The sequence below is a fragment of the Arachis ipaensis genome, chromosome B6 (genome assembly GCF_059453495.1).
Source record: "Arachis ipaensis isolate K30076 ecotype BB chromosome B6, ASM5945349v1, whole genome shotgun sequence".
NCBI lineage: Eukaryota > Viridiplantae > Streptophyta > Magnoliopsida > Fabales > Fabaceae > Arachis > Arachis ipaensis.
Genome location: NC_142441.1, coordinates 123675104 through 123697204, shown reverse-complemented (window position 1 = coordinate 123697204; position 22101 = coordinate 123675104). Strand labels below are relative to the sequence as shown.

The 22101-nt window shown below is 35.9% G+C and overlaps 2 protein-coding genes across 2 annotated transcripts; one reads left to right on the top strand and one right to left on the bottom strand.

Moving 5' to 3' along the window:
* Positions 1-9645: 9645 nt before the first annotated feature.
* LOC107604827 (5-methyltetrahydropteroyltriglutamate--homocysteine methyltransferase) lies at positions 9646-14829 on the bottom strand. Its single transcript, XM_016306527.3, has 12 exons — positions 14530-14829; positions 13262-13615; positions 13050-13137; positions 12645-12772; positions 12163-12554; positions 11907-12070; positions 11536-11616; positions 11260-11426; positions 11079-11184; positions 10667-10917; positions 10339-10540; positions 9646-10255 (listed from the first exon to the last, which is right to left on the bottom strand). The coding sequence occupies exons 2-12, from the start codon at positions 13609-13611 to the stop codon at positions 9893-9895; spliced, it is 2292 nt and encodes a 763-aa protein (XP_016162013.1). The 5' UTR covers positions 13612-13615; positions 14530-14829; the 3' UTR covers positions 9646-9892.
* Positions 14585-17326, top strand: LOC107647259 (uncharacterized). Its single transcript, XM_016351355.1, has 4 exons — positions 14585-14686; positions 15803-16311; positions 16596-16829; positions 17050-17326. The coding sequence occupies exons 1-4, from the start codon at positions 14585-14587 to the stop codon at positions 17324-17326; spliced, it is 1122 nt and encodes a 373-aa protein (XP_016206841.1).
* The last annotated feature ends 4775 nt before the right edge of the window (positions 17327-22101 follow it).

Here is a 22101-nt window from a genome sequence, read left to right as displayed (position 1 = left end):
GAGATGAGATGTTAGGATATGAATGAATAAATAGAATGAGATGGGGGAGGGATAATTTTCGAAAATTATTTTGAAAAAGAGTTAGTGATTTTTGAAAATAGTTTTTGAAAAATGTTAGTAATTTTCGAAAATTTTTGAAATCAAAAATAAAAAATAAAAATAATTAGTTAATTAAAAAGTAATTTTTGAAAAAGAGGGGAGATATTTTCGAAAATTAGAGAGAGAGAGTTAGTTAGGTAGTTTTGAAAAAGTTAAGAAACAAACAAAAAGTTAGTTAGTTAGTTGAAACAAATTTTGAAAAGATAAGAAGTTAGGAGGTTAGAAAAGATATTTTGAAAAGATATTTTTGAAAAAGATAAGATGAGAAGATATTTTTGAAAAGATATGATAGAAATTAGTTTTTGAAAAAGATTTGATTTTTAAAATCACAATTAATGACTTGATTCACAAGAAATCACAAGATATGATTCTAGAACTTAAAGTTTGAATCTTTCTTAACAAGCAAGTAACAAACTTCAAATTTTTGAATCAAAACATTAATTGTTTATGTTATTTTCGAAAATTTGATATAAAAATAAGAAAAAAATATTTTTGAAAAATATTTTTGGAATTTTCGAAAATAACTAAGAATTTTGAAAAAGATTTGATTTTTGAAAAAGATAAGATTTTCAAATTTGAAAATTTGATTTGACTTCATGAGAAACAAATTGATTTTAAAAATTTTTGAAAAAGTCAACTCAATTTTCGAATTTGATGAGAGAAAAAGGGAAAGATATTTTTTTTTATTTTTGAATTTTTATAATGCAAGAGAAAAACAAGAAAAATGATGCAATGCATGAAATTTTTAGATCAAAACAATGAATGCATGCAAGAATGCTATGAATGTCAAGATGAACACCAAGAACACTTTGAATGCCAAGATGAACATCATAGACATAATTTTGAAAAATTTTTAATGCAAAGAAAACATGCAAGACACCAAACTTAGAATTCTTTAATGCTTAGACACTAAGAATTCAAGAATGCATATGAAAAACATGAAAAGACACAAAACAAAAAATCATCAAGATCAAACAAGAAGACTTACCAAGAACAACTTGAAGATCATGAAGAACACTATGAATGCATGAAATTTTCGAAAAATGCAAGATGCATATGCAATTGACACCAAACTTATAACATGACTCAAGACTCAAACAAGAAACAGAAAATATTTTTGATTTTTATGATTTTCTAATTTTTTTGGATTTTTTTCGAAAATTATATGAAAAAGAAAAAATCAGGATTCCAAAATTTTTAATATGAATTCCAGGAATCTTGCATTCTTAGTCTGAAGCTTCAGTCATGGAATTAGACATGGCTCACTAGCCAGCCAAGCTTTCAAAGAAAGCTCCAGTCCAAAACACTAGACATGGCCAATGGCCAGCCAAGCTTCAGCAGGTGATCATGGATCAGCAGCAGGTGGATGAGCAACAACTAATTTGCTCTTGATAACAAATTGCAAGCCCCAGTCCAAATGAATTTAGACATGGCTTTACAGCCAGCCAGGCTTCACATGCTTCATGAAACACTAGAATTCATTCTTAAAAATTTTGAATAAATTTTTGAAAACAATTTTTTTTTTTCGAAAACAAAAGAAGAGTTTTTGAAAGATTTTTGAAAACTTTTTGAAAACAAAACGAAAAGAAAATTACCTAATCTGAGCAACAAAATGAACCGTCAGTTGTCCAAACACGAACAATCCCCGGCAACGGCGCCAAAAACTTGGTGCACGAAATTGTGATGTCCAGGCTCGAACAATCCCTGGTAATGGCTCCAAAGCTTGGTGCTCTAATCTCAATACATAATTGTCACAACTTCGATACAACTAACCAGCAAGTGCACTGGGTCGTCCAAGTAATACCTTACGTGAGTAAGGGTCGAATCCCACGGAGATTGTTGGTGTGAAGCAAGCTATGGTCACCTTGTAAATCTCAGTCAGGCAGATATAAAGTGCTAATGGTGTTTTCGAATATCATATAATGAAATAGGGATAGAGATACTTATGTAAATCATTGGTAGGAATTTCAGATAAGCGAATGGAGACGCTTTTCGTTCCTCTGAACCTCTGCTTTCCTGCTATCTTCATCCAATCATTCTTACTCCTTTCCATGGCTGGCTTTATGCAAGGGCATCACCGTTGTCAGTGGCTACATCCCCTCCTCTCAGTGAATAATATGCTCACGCACCCTGTCACGGCACGGCTATTCATCTGTCGGTTCTCGATCATGATGGAATAGGATTCACCCTCCTTTTGCGTCTGTCACTAACGCCCAGCACTCGCGAGTTTGAAGCTCGTCACAGTCATTCAATCATTGAATCCTACTCAGAATACCACAGACAAGGTTTAGACCTTCCGGATTCTCTTGAATGCCGCCATCATTCTAGCTTACGCCACGAAGATTCTGGTTAGGAGATCTAAGAGATACTCATTCTAGCTTATTTCATGTAGAACAGAAGTGTTTGTCAGGCACGCGTTCATAAGGGAGAAGGATGATGAGCGTCACACATAATCATCACCTTCATCACGTTCTTGGGTGCGAATGGATATCTTAGAAGAGAAATAAGAAGAATTGAATAGAAAACAGTAGTACTTTGCATTAATCTTTGAGGAACAGCAGAGCTCCACACCTTAATCTATGGAGTGTAGAAACTCTACCGTTGAAAATACATAAGTGAAAGGTCCAGGCATGGCCGAGATGGCCAGCCCCCAAAACGTGATCACAGGATCAAAATACAATCCAGGATGCCAAATACAATAGTAAAAGGTCCTATTTATAATAAACTAGCTACTAGGGTTTACATGAGTAAGTAATTGATGTACAAATCCACTTCCGGGGCCCACTTGGTGTGTGCTTGGGCTTGGGCTTGAGTGTTACACGTGTAGAGGTCCTTTCTGGAGTTGAACGCCAGCTTTTGTGCCAGTTTGGGCGTTCAACTCTGGTTTTGGCTCCTTTTCTGGCGCTGGACGCCAGATTTGGGTAGAAGGCTAGCGTTGAACGCCAGTTTACGTCATCAATTCTTGGCCAAAGTATGGACTATTATACATTGCTGGAAAGCCCTGGATGTCTACTTTCCAACGCAATTGGAAGCGCGCCATTTCGAGTTCTGTAGCTCCAGAAAATCCACTTTGAGTGCAGGGAGGTCAGAATCCAACAGCATCAGCAGTCCTTCTTCAACCTCTGAATCTGATTTCTGCTCAAGTCCCTCAATTTCAGCCAGAAAATACCTGAAATCATAGAAAAACACACAAAATCATAGTAAAGTCCAGAAATGTGAATTTAACATAAAAACTTATGAAAACATCCCTAAAAGTAACTAGATCCTACTAAAAACATACTAAAAACAATGCCAAAAAGCGTATAAATTATCCGCTCATCAGGGTACTACTCCCGAGATAAAGAGAAGATGACTCATAATCATCCTGACCAACCACGAGGAGTTATTAACTGTATTTCTAGAGATTTCGCAGGTGGAGGAGCAACTAGCTCGGCACAAAAGCGTACATACTGAGCTATGCTCTCGGTATAAGGCAATTCAAATGAAACTCAAACTACATATTTTCCACAAATGACATTCCAAGAATCTGATTTCAATACAAACACAACAAATCCGGATGACCCAGTTGTGATTTCCATCTAGCTAGGAGATCTTTTGGTTCACAAAGTGTTACTAGACCCGAGAAGCAGTACAGACGTTCTATTCTATTCAACATTCTAAAAAATAAAACTGAGCAATGACATACTCCAACCTTCCACTGGAGACCTGGTCGGATTCTCAAGTGAACGTTCCCCGGTATTGGGATCTGTGTGGTTACAAACCACACTGGGTGAGCATCCTTTATCTAAAACATCGAACGTATAATATTTAGTTGTTGACTGCTTTAGTCCTTATAATTTAATACTCAGTCGACCTTTTTTAAATAAGTTTGGCACTATTGTCTCTACCATTCATCTCTATGTTAAGTTTCATGTGCAGGATGATCTTATCGCACTATTCACAATGACCATCGTGAAGCTCAGCAGTGTTACAACATCAGTCTCAAACTGCCAAACCGAGCTAAAGGAGCCCAAGTGAACAATGTCCATAATCCTGCTGAGCTCCCAACACTTGCAGACCTCGACCCGAGAGCCAAGCTCCTTGAGCAACCAACACCAATGGAAGAGCTACAAAAAGTATATTTTACTAATAATTCTAACAAATTATTTATGTAGGCACAACTCTTAGCCCGGAGGAAAGAGGCTCAATTCAACAATTCCTACAACAACATGCTGATCTCTTCGCATGGACCCCTGCTGATGTGCCCAGGATTGATCCCTCAATCATTTCTCACAAGTCGGCACTCAATCCATCTGCTCAACTTGTAGCTCAGAAAAAAATGCAACCTTTGCCTTGAGAAAAAGCAAGCATCCTTAGAAGAAACCAAAAAGCTCATCAATACTGGTTTTATACAGGAAATAAGGTTTACAACATGGCTGCCTAATGTCATAATGGTGAAAAAACACAACAGTAAATGGCGCATGTGTGTTGATTTCATCGATCTCAACAAATTATGCCCAAAAGATGCTTATCCCTTACCATCTATTGATTCTTTAGTTGATAATGGTTTAGGCTATAAAACATTAAGCTTCATAGATGCATGTTCTGGTTACAACCTGATTTTAATGCATCCTTTTGACCAAAATAAAACTGCCTTTATTACTGACTATGGTAACTATTGCTATAAGGTTATGCTTTTTGGACTTAAAAACGCAGGAGCAACATATCAGCGTCTTATGGACAAGGTATTCACTAATCAAATTGGCAGAAACATGGAGGTCTATGTCAATGATATGGTGGCCAAAACAAAGCTCGGCAAAGTTCACGTAGATGACCTTATGGAGATCTTTACTTAAATTAGACGTGACAATATGCGACTCAACCCCAAAAAATGTGCCTTCGGAGTACAAGTAGGCAAATTTCTAGGTTTTTTGCTTACAAACAAAGGAATAGAAGCCAATTCTGAAAAATGCTGAGCTGTGCTCGACATGACAAGCCCAAAGATAATAAAAGAAGTCCAACGGTTAACAGGGAGACTTGCTACCCTATCTAGATTTTTTTCATGCTTAGCATCTAAATCTTCTTGTTTTTTCCAAACGTTAAAAAAGAAAAACCATTTTACATGCAATGACAACTATGAAAAAGCTTTTTTAGATCTAAAGAATGTTCTTTCAAAACCCCCCCCCTCCAATTTTACAAAAACCTATTCAGGGGAAAGACTTTTATCTTTACCCCTCAGTTATTGACTGGGCTGTAAGCTCTGTTATTGTTAGAGAAAGAGGAAGAACACAGCAACCAATTTATTTCATAAGCAAATCATTACAGAATGCTGAACTTCCCTATCCGAAAATAGAGAAGCTCACACTTGCTCAAATATTCTCGACCAGATGTCTCCGACCATATTTTCAAAGCCACGTCATCAATGTGAGAACTGACCAACCACTTCGGCAAGTCCTCTAGAAACCGGAACTAGCTGGCCAACTTATTAAATGGTCAGTTGAACTTTCCGATTTCGACATCAGATACCAAAGCCGAGGACCGATCAAGTCTCAGTACTTAGCAAATTTTGTGGCTGAGTTTACAATCCTAACATCAGACGAACATTCGATGCAATAGACGCTTTCTGTGGATGGAGCATCAAATCCTCAAGGATGTGGCACTAGAGTCCTCCTCGAAGATAGTAACGAGTTTGTACTTGAACATTCTTTACATCTTTCCTTCAAGGTAAGCAATAGCCAGACAGAGTATGAAGCTCTGATTGCCGGTCTACAATTAACAATGAACCTACAAATCTCAAAACTAAAGGTATATTGCGACTCTCTACTAGTCGTACAATAGGTAAATGACCTATTCCAAGTGAAAGACCCTTTATTAGCAAAATACTTAGCTATTGTTAAGTCTCTAATATCTAATTTTTCAAAATTTAAAATTTATCACATACCTTGAGAAGAAAATCACCTAGCTAATATCTTATCAAAACTTGCAAGCACACAATCACATACTTCTTCACTTCATCAATCTACTTAGCTTAAACCAAGTATTGATTTAACTGAGGTCTTAAGTGTCATTCGGGAAAACAACTAGCGGAAGCCTTATATAGAGTACCTCAGGACTGGGAACATTCCTCACAGTGTCAATAATATTGGGAATTCCGACTTCAAGCATCTTTCTTCACCATTTTCAATAACATTCTATATAGACGAGGTTTTTCTCATCCATTATTGAAATGACTCTCCAGGTCGGAAGCTGACATAGAAGGCATTTGTGGAACTCATGTTGGAGCCTGAAGCCTATCCTCTAACATAATTTGTGAAGAATTCTTCTGGCCAACTTTAAATCAAGATTGTATTGACAAAGTCAAAGCTTGATCTAATTGTCAAAAGTACTCCCCGATCATCCACATACCAGCCAAGGAGTTACATCACTCAGAAGTAAGTTGGCCTTTCAATCAATGGGGGCTTGATATACTCGGTCCATTCCCATTGGCACTGGGATAGGTAAAATTTTTAATCGTTGCCATTGATTATTTTTCAAAATGGATTGAGGCTCAACCCTTGGCAAAAATCACCTCTCAACAAATGATATCCTTTGTCTGGAAGCATATTATTTGTAGATTTGGTATACCTCGGCACATCATCACTGACAATGGTTGCCAGTTTGCCGATTAAAAACTTACTTTTATTTTGCAGAATTTAAAAATAGCACAATACTTTTCTTCCGTGGAACACCCACAAACAAACGGCTTAGCAGAAGCAGCAAACAAGGTCATCTTACATGTCTTAAGGAAAAAAATCGACGATGTCAAAGGACTCTGGACCAAACTAATACCAGAAATCATATGGGAATATAACAGCACCATACATTCAACAAGAAAAGAAACACCCTTCATATTAATGTATGGATCTGAAGCCTGATAGCAGTAGTTAATCAAGCTTAATTAACCAAAATCAACTAATTAACCAACTAACAGGGGCTATAATCAACTAACAACAACTAATCTAACTAAGCTAATTAATCAAAATCAACAAATTAACCAAAATTAATCAAACTTAATAAAAATAAAAAGGAAAATGGACAAAAACCTGAAAGCAGAAAACTAGAACAGGGGCTACTGCTTGTTCTGCTTGTGCTGGAACTGCTTGTTCTGGTTCAGTTTCACGAACTTTGTTGTGCTCCTGGGTGGAAAAACAAAATCTGCAATGCAATCAATTGCAAAATCAGACACAACAACCCAAAATTCCTCTAGAAGAAGAACGAGCAGAGGTAATGGTACTAACGCTGTGACCCAGTGGCAAGAAGCACGAGCAAAGGCGAATGGAAAGCCCACACTTGTGACGGCAAGTCGGCGAGACGGAGACGGTGAAACCAAAGAATGACAACGGCGAACGAGAAAGGAGAAGACTGAAGGAGAAGCGTCGAAGGAGAAGACACAACAGTTGAAGGAGAAGCGCGACGCCATAGTTGAAGGAGAAGCACGTTTGTGCGTAGTGTGAACTGTGAACTGGTTCACCGAATTAGGGTTTTTCCAAATTTAGATCCTAATTTGGATTTAGATACGGATCTGGATTTAAGTTGGTTAATTGGTTTGGATTAAAAAACCAAACCATAAAATTGATACAATCTGGTTTAGATTTTTTTTTTAAAAAATTAGTTTTTTTAAAATGGTTTGGTTTGGATTAGGTTTAAAATCCAAAATTAGGATTTTTTTGCTCAACCCTAACTATAATGGACGGATTAAAAATTAATTAAAACTTTTAGATTTGACCACTTTAGTGATTAATAAATCCGACATAAAATAATTACAATTCATAAAATCTGAAGAAAAATATAATACCAAAGCAAAGTGTGAATGATGTAGCAAGTAGCAACATATACGATTATATACAATAAGACATTAACTTTCTTTATGTAGCAAAACAATGACATATATACTAGCGGAACATTTTCAGTTTAATTTTAATCTAAAAAATTTGATGACACAAAGCCACGAAAAACAAAATCTCAGATGCATGGCATATATGATCAAATTCATATACCACTACGTCATACATATTTCGCAAAAGCAAAATCACTAATTCTTTTATTATTCATCATCATGTAGTGTGTATATATGCAATAACGTATTGACACATACTATCTTGCTTCCACGGTACGGTCATGTTTAGTTAATTTTGCATTCGAACTATTATTATGATTATATATACAATTATCATTCATAGAAAATCATATTTCTCATAACATAACCTACCCTCTGATACCACTAGGGGGCAAACGGGCCGAAATTTATCGGGTCGGCCTGCATAACCCGTCAAAAAAGGCAGGTTGGGTTGAAAATTTGAAACCGTCAAACTTAAAAAAGTCCACCTAACTCGCATCGACTAATTCGTAGGCTTTAGCGGACTTCGGCGGGGCAGATTTTCCCGCCGGGCCAAACGTTTTTTTTGGTTAGTGTCTTTTTTTATAAATTTCTATGATATTATTGATTTACAAGAGGATGAAAAAGATAATTGAAGATGTTCTAAGTTATATTTTAGATTATTATTATGTTTGATGATGGATTATAAGCTTGAAGATGTTTAGGTATATGTTTTAAAAATGTTTATTTTGCTTTGGACAATGTTAATTTTATTTTGTTTCAAAAAACTTAATTTATAATTATGTTTATCACATATTTATAATTATAAAGACTTTAATATCTATGAATTTAAAAATTGTAATTTTTTTGTCTTTAGAAATTATAAATTTATTGAAATAGTTGTGAAATTACATATATTGTTTAATATTTAATAATTTATAAAAATAGATTTAGCGGACCTAGCCCGCCAACCCGCTGTTAGGCGGGACGGGAGAAGAATCAGAACCACTTGGAGCGGACTTTTGGTAGGACAGGACGGATGGTCTTTCTCATTTATCACCGCTATAAATTTAATATAATTTTTTGTGTATATTATAAAACTGCTGTTCATGTTCATGTTACAAGAATCTTGACATTCGTGTTTTTCACAAATAGAACTTGGGAGAGTTATTAACCTTAGTTCATGAGTAAGTGTAAAAATGGGCCCAACACTAATATGGGAGAATTCATGTCTATTTGTGTCTTCTTTTGTTCTTTTTCCAACTCTTAGTGATGAATAGAGAAAAAAGAACTTCATGGCAAAAAGTGAGAAGACTGAATTTTTTTCATTAGAAACTAACGTTTCATCAAGTTGACTACTTGTATAATAATTAACTTATTTCTGTTCCCAAGGGTGCCCTTCGTTGGGAGGTTAGTTACTAGTTACTAATCATTACTCGTGGCGATTAATGTACACATCTACAATTTCCAAATCTTTGTAATATTCATTTCAGACAAAAAGTGGTTGTACCAACTAACAACTTTCTTTTGCTCCAATAATTGTTAGGAGCGGTTGCATGTGCAGAGTTTATCACGGTTGCCTGATTTTTTGCAATGTGCTATTGTATCACTAGGATTGAGGACTCGGACATTAAACTCTCTATATATAAACCAGTGCACACCGACAAATCAAATACTCGTACGGTCAATAGATTTAGATACTCTTGGTTATATGCTTATTTGCAAAAGCAAAACTTGTAAAAATTGCATTAATAAACGTTGGGGGCAGAGCCCGAAGATACAAAAACACCGTGAGAAACATATAATATTGGGGGAAAGGAGGAGAAAGAAAATTAATGGCTCATAGAGCATGCTAAACACCTAAATATTCCACACACAGTTATTGTTGAAAAAAACAACACAGAAAATTTTTCCTTTTCTTGTATAAAACCCGGAATTCCGGTCTTTCATTTATGGAATTCACTTGGCAAGCTCGTTGCGGATAAGTTTGGCAGCAGCAACCATGTTGGTGAGGGCTGGCTTCACCTCAGTGTACTTACGGGTCTTGAGACCACAGTCAGGGTTGACCCACAAGATGTTCTTCTCCAGCACTGCAAGCATCTTGTTGATCCTGTCGGCAATCTCCTCGGTTGGTGGAATCCTTGGGGAGTGGATGTCATACACACCTGGGCCAATACCGGCACCATACTTAACTCCTTCACGGAACACTGAAAGAAGCTTCTCATCAGAACGAGAGTTCTCAATGGTGATAACATCAGCATCCATGTCAATGATGGAGTGAATAATATCGTTGAAGTTGGAGTAGCACATGTGGGTGTGGATCTGTTTATACCAAAGTATGTGAATATTCATATTCTTGGAAAAACTGAAAAAGTAACAATGACTCTTCAAATCAAGTTATTTACCTGGGTGGTATCCTGAACACCGACGTTGGTGATTCTGAAGGCGTGGACGGCCCAGTCCAAGTAATGAGCTTGCTCTGACTTCCTCAATGGGAGACCCTCACGCAAAGCAGCCTCATCAATTTGGATAACATTAATGCCAGCCTTCTCAAGGTCTTCGACTTCATCCTTGATGGCCAAAGCAATCTGGTAGGTGGTCTCCGATCTGCATATAGATAGATTCATCATTCACATTAGAAACCAAGCTATAACGAAATATCGATCTTGTTTTCTTCTTAAAACAGAGCAACACTACATATAGGGTCTTGACTCTGAGTTTATAGATTTTTACCTTGGCTGGTCGTTTCTGACAAAGGACCAGTTGAGAATGGTGACTGGGCCAGTAAGCATTCCCTTCATTGGGCGTTTGGTCATGCTCTGAGCAGCGGATGACCAGAAGACTGTCATTGGCTTGGGGCGGCTCACATCACCATAAATGATTGGTGGCTTCACACAGCGAGATCCATAGGATTGCACCCACCCGTTAACAGTGAAGGCAAAACCTGACAACTGCTCTCCAAAGTACTCAACCATATCATTCCTCTACAATGCAAAGCATCCAAAATTAGTTCATAGTGCAATTTTAGCATAGGTAATCAAATGTTTGCTGGCAACAAATCTGGTAAGATGTCAAGAATGACCTATAAAAAAGAAAGAGATAAAAAAATGTGGGACTACTAGATATGAATACCAATATGATTTACCTCAGGCTCTCCATGGACCAAGACATCAATATCAAGCTCTTCTTGGAGTTCAACAACTTTGCGGATTTCCTCCTTGATTGATGTAACATATTCTTCCTCAGAGATCCTAATGAGAAACAATAGTCAAGTTATATAATGTGGATTACCACAACACAAAGCATATATCAGGAGTATCACTTACTTTCCAGCCTTGAATTCACGGCGCACCCTCCTCAACTCGGGGGTCTGAGGGAAGGATCCAATGGTGGTAGTTGGGAGGATTGGAAGGTTAAGCTTCTTTTGTTGAGCATCCAATCTGGCACTGACGTTAGTGGCACGGCGATGGTCAGAACCCTTCAACGCAGCAGCCTGAGAGAAAAACAATGAAAGCAATGAGTACAATCATAATGATGTATACAACATATCGAATTAAACGCAGTGAGCAATGAACATAATCAATAAAAGGCCAAACACTTACAGCCTTCTGAACAGCTTCATTGGTCACTCTTGGGGATGACTTTCTTGAAGCTTGGGCGGCAGTGTTGGCAAAGAAGAAGGCCTGAACATGAGACCACAAAACAGTTAATGCATTTTCTAAATTGTAATTTTTCCTGGAGTACTACTTTCTCCTTTTCCCCATTTACCATTTTACCTTTTTAATATAATTAATTCACCATTTAATTCTTTTATTTTATTTCATTTTTTTTAATATCATAAATGAAAGTACCCAAAAAATATTAATCCATTAGTAGAATTTTGTCAGAATCCATTAACATACTAAATTTCTTACCGTTAAACATTGGAAAATTTAATCAAACTTTGGAAAATCTTGAATGAGATGGAGATTACCTCGTTCTTGTGACCAGCCAATGCATGAGCTAAAGCATTTACTTCAACAACTTTTTGGGCTGCAAAAGCTAGCCATGACTTGATCTCATCATCCAACTTGGTCTCATTAACAAGATCAACAGCAGTGTGAAGAAGTGAGCAGGAGGTGGATACAACAAGCTTATCTGCATACAGTTAGGAAATTAGAAATAATAAATTGCTATATTAGAAGCAAAAGCCTCCCAAAATTTCATATAGAATGTGCATCAATGACCACCTTTGCCGACAATGCCTTCAAGAGCATGCAGTGTGCTGAGAGAACCAGCAAGATCATTAGCCCAAATGTTCCTTCCATCAACAACTCCAGCGAAGAGGTATTTTCCACTGGGGAATCCACCCTTGATCAAATCAATAGTCTGAGTTCCACGGACCAAATCAAATCCATATGCGGTGACACCATTCAGAGATGTAAGGGTCTTGTATGTCTCAGCAGGGATGTCAGCAAAGTAGGTCTCAATAAGAACATTCAAGCCAGAGAGAACAGGTGCAAGTTCTGCATATGCATCAGTAAATGCTTGCAACTTGTGAGCATCAAGGTCCAACACAAGGGTAGGCTCATCAAATTGGATCCATGTAGCTCCAGCTGCCTTAAGGTCAGCAATGACTTCCCTGATTTTACAAATATGAGCAAGTTAGAGATATGGCACACATAATCACAAAAGCAAGCAATAGTCACGGTACAAAAGTTAAAGTTCTTACTTGTAGACGGCGAGGACCTTGGGGAGAAGTGAGAGGAGAGAGAAGGTCTTCTCAACACCCTTGGCAGGCTTGGAGAGCAACAAGTATGAAACTGGGCCAATGAGGACTGGGACAGTTTCAACTCCAAGCTGTGCAAAAGAAAAAAGATACTCGATGACAATTTTTGGCTAAGAATTGTGTCTTGAACATAATGATTCACCCAAGTGGCAGGACAATGTGAGATACAAGAATCAAGAAAAGAACACTCCCTAGCCAGGTACTTGCTTGATAACAATAAATAACATATGGACACAATAATCAAATTGAACCCTGGTGCATGCATAATAATAACATAACAATGCTTCTCAACGACAAATGCAAACCGCTTTGATAATAATTTAATGGCACAAAAATATAGACACATACCGCCTTGGCCTCCTTGTACTCTTCAACTGCCTTGTGGGAGGCATATGTGAACTTCACTTCGGGGCCCAACTCAGGGACAATGAAGTGGCTGCACCAAAACATGCACAATCGGATAGGTTACCATCACACACACCAAAAAATTAAAAAAAATTAAAAAAAAAGAATTACATTAACTGTCTAACCAAAGCAGAAACACCGAGTGCATCACTTACTAGTTGGTGTCGAACCACTTGGTCATCTCCATTGCAGGGACGGTGGCGTTACCCCTGGCCATAGAAAAGTAGGTGTCAAACCCGATCTCACCGCCGGTCCAGCCATAACGGGGAGGGACAGCACCAAGGGTGGCAGTGGCATCCAGAACCTGGTCGTAGTAAGAGAAAGTATTGCTGGGGATGTACTTGATCCCGGCATCTGCCATCTGTTTCCAGATGGATGCCCTGAGATCAGCAGCAACCTTCTTCAAATCCTCGGCGCTGCTCTTGCCATCCCAGAAGGACTCAAGAGCGAACTTGAGCTCTCTCTTGGGGCCCATGCGAGGGTATCCAACAATATGCGAAGCCATTGTTCTGTGTTCCAAAAACCACAACAAATAACAAATCAATTCTCAATGCATCTAAAACTCTGACTACTAGAGTATGTTTAAAGTAAGTCATAGCATCTTTACCATGATTTAGATATAGATTTAGCTATAGCATTTCATGAATAATATGTTTTAAGTTCTAATACAAATAGATTTAGATTTTAATTGTTTGAATTATTTATCTGTAAACATAATTTATAACGGAACACTATAAAGTACGTCAAATCCACGAAGCTGACTGCTCCTAATAGAACAAATCTTAGTTATTGGTTGTTATTATTGCATGTCATGTTCAAAACGGCTTATAATTAAAATCAACTTCATAAATAAATAAAACGATAAATAACTTGAAAATCAAATCATACTAGCGAATTAAAGCTCCTAAAAATAACACTGATCATAAGAATATTGGTGAGTTCGATTTACTAAACACCTATGTAGTAAAATTCACGTTTAAATATTATTTCTATAAGCTAAACGAGCAGAGAAGCAACTTCAAGTCAAACTAATTAGAGCAAAACACAGTGAGCAACTTCGGAATCTCTACACTAAGAAGCACGATCTCGTATGAACTAGAAGCAAAATTCACGAAGAAAATACTTCGATCCGTTTCAAACACTTCGAAATCAAGAAATCAAAGTTCCGATTCACTAGATCTAAGCACTAGAGCAAGTAAACAGTGCAGATCTAAAAGCTTAAGCAAACACCGGAATCGGAAGTTATGTTTGGCGTAGATCTCTAGTGAGAAGGAAGTGAAAGCGTTGAGAAAGAGAGAGAGTAATAGCGGTTACAGAAAATGAGAGCAGAGAAGGAAAGTGTAAGAAAAATGGCAGAAACAGAGTAACGGTAGTGTGAGAGAGTGAGAGAGAGAGAGAGAGAGAGAAAGATTGGGTCTCATACCTTTCGGGTAGCGTTAAGATAAGAGACCAGTTCTCTGTGTAGCTTCAACTCTGAAATGAGAGAGCGTGAATTGAAGCAGAGAACAGAGTGCGAGTTTTGTGAGAGCGGGTTTCGCCTTATTTATAGCCACCACCCAGATCTGAGATTCACTTACCCCGTATTTTCTTTTTCTTTTATAAGAAAATGGAAAATTAGTAATATTTATAATTATTTTTTTAGTTGTTTTTACTTTTTAGTTTATGAAATTAATTAACGCAATGTGAAGGATTTGGAAATGGATTTTCTTGAATAGAAAATTTAAAGATATTTTTTGTGGTTGGAACACTTATGGGGGATAATTTACATGCTGCACTCTGCTGGGATCAAAATTGCAAGTGATAGACACGTGGATCAACTAATACGCGGCATCGATATTTTTTTGTTTCCCAGGTAAAAATTAAGAAAATATTACACCATCCAAAATCAATATCCTACTTAAAAACTTTTTTACCACAAAAATAAATTTATGTTTACTACAAAATATAGGAAAGAATAGTTACTTCTATCGTACTCTTAATACATAAAGAATCCAGAAAAAAATAGTACTAGAAAATACTTTTAAGTTTTTTGCAAAATTTAATAAGGATAAAACATTTAAATAAATCAAAGTCATTCAAATATTATATAGATGATCCAAAGTCAAAAATTTTAGTAAATATCTCCGTATGTATTATTATATAATTACAATTACAATAGTAAATCGAAATGAGGTGATTCGATTTACATAGAAACGTTGTTTTTACTATAAATTAAATGGAGCATACTCGAATTAGGAAAACTCACAGGAAATCGAATCAAACCTATTCGATTTATATGGTGCAAGAATAAAACGAACTATACAGATTTGATTTACATGGTAAATCGAATCGACTATTGTCGATTTATTATGCATTGACCTATATGTATAAATTGAATTTGACAAATTCGATTTAGTATGAGACCAATATATATATAAATAGGAGGTGAACGTGAAATTCTGATGATAGTGTAAGTCACAATAGTTAGTGAGGATAGTTTTTTAGTTTTGGTGCACTATAGAGGATTGATTAAGAAAAAAACGCGTTCCGAAATTAAATTTACTGATAAGTATCCGCTTAGTGTTTTTCTCAAAACTTCAACGAGTTTCATCGAGTTTCGAAATACTATAATCCAAAAACTAGAGATGCAAGGCGTGAAACGAGTGGAAAAGTTATTCTATAAACTTCCGATTTTCCTGTTGTAAGATGATGTGAAGTGCAATTCCTTCGTCATAGGCAGCGACGAAGATTTTCAAGTTCTGTTCCATTGTCGTCAGCAATTTTTCGAGGTGAGGACCCCTGAGCTATTGGCCAAGTTTGTAGATGTGGTCTCTAATTCAGGAAGTTCAAACCAGAATCCTCAGCCTTCATCCACGGTAGCCTGCTTTAGTTTGATGCAGGTTGGTGCCTCTTCATTTGTGCCCGTGATTGAGCCTGAGGCAGTTTTGGTTGCCTCCCCATCATTCGCTGCTGATCTAAACTGTACTCGTGACGGAGAAATAGATGATACTGGACCCTTCGGTGATGTTGCGATTGCAATGACTGCTACTCCTGATGTGGTACTGGATTCCCGACAAGGTGGAGCACCAAATGGTGTGGAAGATGTACTGCAGGATGATGATCATGATGATGATGTAGAGCCCGTCACGGTTGTCGATGATAACGATGATGACATAGCGAGGAGTACTCCAGCTGGGGATGGTGGAGCAGCTAGTTCAGGAATGCAGTAATATCCTCCACACTTTTCAACTTTGGACTTGGATGCCATGAGACAGCAGGGGGCACCTGGCGTGCCTGTCAGATTTGGGGACAGAGACACATAAGATACAGGAGGACTAGCTGAGTTCCAAGCCGGTTAGCAATTTCAGGATAAAGAGGAGGTCGTGCTAAGCGTGAAGACTTGTAGCATCCGACGTGGGGTTGAGTATAAAGTATTGGAATCCGATTATCGCAAGTACCATGGGAAGTGTAAGAATTCGGCAACGGGTGCGCATGGTTTATTCGTATCAGTCTCCGCCAGCGTAAAGGTATTTGGGAGATAAAACGGTACAATGGACCGCATACTTGTCTGGCTACTTCGATATCTAGTGATCACAGGAGGCTTGATTACTATGTGATCTCGGCCTTCATACTGCCTATGATTAGAGTCATTGCTGCCGTGTCGATCAAGGTACTGCTAAATGCGACAAAGGCCCATTTGGTTTTAGACCGATTTACAGGAGGGTTCGGTTGGCTAAGCAGAAGGTCATGGCTCAGATTTACGGAGACTGAGAAGAGTCATATAATGAGTTGTTGCGATGGGTGCTAGGTTTGTAGATGACGATGTTGGGTAGTGTTACAGTGTTGAGGACGAGTCCTGTGCGAGTGGCTGGGCAAGTTGATGAATCGCATGCTTATTTCTACCATCGTTTTTGGATATCCCACTGTGTATCGAGGCTTTCTGACATTGCAATTTGTTAGTTAGTGTTGACGGGACCCAGTTGTACGGCAAACACAATGGTACACTGCTCGTTGCGATTGCTCATGATGGTAATTCCAATATCATTCATGTTGCATTCGCACTTGTGGAGGGTGAGAATGCAGAATCGTGGTCATTCTTCTTATCCCACCTTCGACAACACGTAACGCATCAACCAAGTATTCTTGTCATATCGGATAGGAACAACAGGATCAAGGCTGCACTAGAGGCTCCTGATGGTTGTTGGCTTCCGCCTAATACATGCTGGGCATTTTGTATCTGACACGTGGCGGCAAATTTTGCCCTGAGTTTTAAGGGCAAGGATTCTAGGAGATTTCTAGTGAATGCTGCTTATGCGAAGACTGAGGTCGGGTTTGACTACTGGTTTGATTTATTTGAATGCTTTATCCTTAATGTTATTTGAATTACTTTCTTAATTATTTGAATATTTAAAGCAGAACATTTAATTTTAAATGGAGATAACATTTACTTTTTATAATATAAATATAATTAATTAATTAATTAATTAATTAATTATAGAATACTTAATGGATTAATTTATTATTTGTCTTAAATTGTATATAAAGATTCAATGATTTAATTGGAATAGAAAAAAATAAACATATTAATTTTAAATTATTCATATCAATTTTGAATATTTATATTTCGCTTAATTTTTTATTCTCTTAGTAAAAAATAATTTAATTTTTATACCATATTTAAATTTAAAAGATATACCTGTTTTATACCCATCACATTCCAAATAAAAAAATAGTATCATAGTGAGAAGAGGAGAAATGATGTCGAAACAAAAAGAAAAAAAGCATCATTGTGAAAAGAAGATAAACAATGTCGAAGCAAGAAAAAGAGAAGTAACACCACAGTTAGGGAGAAAGTAAATTTAAAGAGGATGGAGGGGAGAAAAAAATTAGCATTTACAGAGACAAAAAACACACAAAAAGAGAAAAAATAATTAACGAAAGAGGCCACTAAGACTCTGAGATAATACTAATAAGAGATCAAAAAATTTTCACTTATATATATATATATATATTAAATTATATATTGGAACGAGTCGAGGACAAGACAGCCATTACTCATATCACCCCATATTAGAAAGAAAAGCAAATGAATTTAATAAAAACTCATCATCAATTGTCACTACCAGAAATGCGGTGATTAGTCACAGAAAAAACCGTGGCTAAAACCAAGAAAATTCGTGGCGATTAAGCGTTAACAACGAATCCATATCTATGGTTAACAAGGGCGATACCTTTTCAATTAGTCACGGTTTTTAGACTGTTAGCCACGGTTTTTAGATTGTTAGCCACACTTTTGTGACTCGTGGAGACATTTGAATAGTTACGATTTTTACATTATTGCCCACACTGTAAACCGTGGTTAAATGACAACAATATAACTAACAAGTATAATTTTGCCACAATTTTTTTCGTAGCTAATATTGACAGGCTGTGCTTTTTTGCCACATTTTTCTGTGACAAAAAAAACATGTACAAAAAATATTTAGCAGGCCAGGTTTTTTTTTTACGCTTTTTTCCATGACCAATATTAATGGGCTATTTACCAACACATAAATCGGTAGCTAATTTTTTTTAATTAAAAAAAACTCTCAGCCATAATTACCAATTGAATTTTTTTTTTAAATTGTTATGGCATATCTATATTACTATATATATGCTAACATGTTAAAAATATTTTATAATAATAAAAACCATTAAAGCAACGATAATAACCATTAAAACAAAAAAAATAGCAAACTAAGTAATAACGGTAAAGCATATGTATTGTTCATATATATAGTAAAGAAATAACAAAAATCAAGTTCTATAATTCTGTACGACAAAAAATAAAAGTATCTCTAATAACAATGTAAACTAGATATAAATTAAAAGTAAAATAAACATAACATGATGTGTATCAATATGACTGAATGTGTGGCACAGAATAAAAAAAGGTAGGTATTTCATCACTGTACTTCTATCATAGAAATCTGTGGAGAGTTGCCATTTGATCTTTAACTTCTTGAAGTTGCCTCTCTAAATCTGCAACATGTTGCAATGCACTGCTAGAATCTCCGCATATTATCTTTCCAAAGGTGCGCTTTGACTTACCAAAACCACTGGGACATGCAGCATTACTAAAACCACATACCATACCATTCTCAGGACCACAAACCTTTCCAATTGCATCATCTGGATGAGACAAGACTTTTGAATGAATACCTTCAGTGGCAGCACGCTCTTGATCTTCAGGCAAATGCTCTGCTATTTTTTCCTATAAACAAATGCACATCGCATTAGAGTAGAGTATTGACATAATTAAGGCATATAAAAAAATATACAGCCATATAAAAAAAATTCAGACACTCACAGCTAATCGTTGTCCTTTCCCGCTTACATAACTCCCATCTTTCTTTAGCAAAGTTGATACAATTACCTCGCTTCAACATACAGGCCTTCCCAATTTTTTCTCCTAATACAATAAATAGAATATTAAAGGTAATCACAAATTTAATTAAAACTGCTAATTTTATAGAAATAGTATAACAGTACTAGGCTCAATAATAAAAAAATAATACCATTTGAGTTGCTCTTCTAGCATCACTTTTACTTCCACCGGCATGTGAAACTATAAGCTTCTTACGATTTCTGACGTTTTGTAAACATTATTTCTATGATTTTCAAGAACAAGAAACTAGTAAATGAATATTACCAGATATCCATAATAAATATTCAATAAAAAAATAAAAAAGCATAGATTAAGTATTTACCTTTATTTTAGGGTCCATATAATGATCCACAAAAGCAGTCCATTCAATAGGCGGTATGTCTAAGGGATTCGTAGCCAAAATTTTTGCCTTCCATCTATCACCTAAGGTCCTCAGAGCCCATTTGACGCCAGCAGCATAATCAAACTCAAAATTTTCCTTGAAATATTTCATAGAGGAGATCAATTATTAAATGACAACAAATCAATAAAAATGCACATCAAAGTGAAATAAACTTACTTCAATAAGTTTCCATTGTATTTTTGTGTTATCTTCTAGCATCTTATCCCATCTTTTGATTGATATGGGACAAAATATAATTCGACGAGCTACTTGACCAAGAAATTTCACAAACAGGTTCGAGCCGTTATGTCGACCTTGTCCATCTGCATCTAACTCCATCATAACTTTTTCACATTTTTTCAAGGCCCAAACTTGAATCGCTGTCATCTTGCGAGTGATGATTTCTCCAGTAGAGGTGTCCGAATTAATGGAAGAACATCAAGTCAAACTAAACCAAAATTGAAAAAAGAAAAACAAAACGGCATAGATGACAAACTTAAATTTATCAAATTAATTGCACACATATATATCACTAATTAATTTAAATTGCATATTAATTTATTCTAAATTGCATACACATATCTGTACAAAACCAAATATAGTATTTGACAATAAAAACACGGTAGGTTGGTAAGAAATTCTCTCTAGAATCCTGAACTTACCAATTAAACAAGTACGACTTTAATTAAACGGAAAATTAGATTATATGGTTCAAGGATTCGTTACACTAAAAGAGGTTACCAACAAAGTAAACATATATATTGCTAGTCTATCCATGCATGATTAATCAAGATAAAAATAATATTATTAAAGCAAAGTGTATAACAACAAGAACCAATTCAAGACCAATAATTTCGACCACAACGAGTTACATTTTTATCCCACATATAACTTTTTCTTGATCATGTATAAAATGTATACATACTACAAGCAAAAACACTATATAACAGTATTCAATAATTTTAAAATATATTTATAGTTACACAAATCCAAGAGAAGACAGGAAAAACACAAATATGCTTTGTGCAGAGCAAACAGAGAAGGAACCAAAACTAAAGGGAACAAAAACTGAGTTGTGCAAAGTAAAAAACAGGATGAGAAAAAAAAATCAGCCAGTACAAGTATAACTTGTAGAAAATAAAATCAACCATCACTGGGCTTTGTTTATAAACTCACTAGAGATAGGTGAAATTAAAAAGCATCTACTAGAAGAACACATAAATCGGCAAAATAAATGGATCTAATTTGGCAAAGTGGTCACCTAATAAAAAACTAAATACTCTTAACTTATTGTGAACTAATTGGAGCAAATTAAAGGAGCACATGATTTCAGGACAGTGGACTGGAAAAATAAAGTAACTAGATTTAGTCACATGTTGTTATTTCGGTAAAGCTAAACCAAAAAATGAAAATAAATACTGAAAAGAACAATCTATCATTTAATGTTATTTCGGTAAAGCTAAACCAATACAACATATTCAGTAAGTCAATCATAGAGCATATTTAACAAGTCAAAGCAATATACAAATTCAGAATATTTCCAAAGTTTCATCATTAATAATTGAAAGAAATCACTCATGTCCAACTATACTAAATCAATTATTTTCTGCTTAGAAACTGGTAAATATATATTTGGTTCGGTTGGATAATGTTTCTCCGACTTCTATAATCTCTTAAGTTTTAAACCCAAACATGAACATCAAGAGTAACAAATCATATAACTAGATTCAGGAATATATGATCCATGAAGAATGCCGCAAGATAATGCATATCTTATGAGCAATGTGAATAAAGTTAACTATGTAAGTGCTACTAAAAATTACAATTTGTACCCCGTGAATGATAAATTATTTAAGGTCTTCTTGGTCAAGGTTTGAGTAGTTTGCCGTGATCATGCAAGAGAAGATAACAACAATATATAATAAAACCAAAGCTTAAATCAATAATTCGAGGGATGAAAGGAAATTTCTGTAGTAAATACAAATTTCTGAAAATATGAACAACTATATCCACTTTCATAGTAACTAGTTTAATAGCAGTAAATTTTATATCATTTTTGGATTAGCATTCATTTTATATAAGTAAATTGAAAAGCCCAACATGGAAAAAATACCCGTCAATGTAGTAATGAGGATTACGATTCCATTATGTGTTAGTGATATCAATCTATTTGATCAAAACGTCACACATAAAATGCATCATGTTAG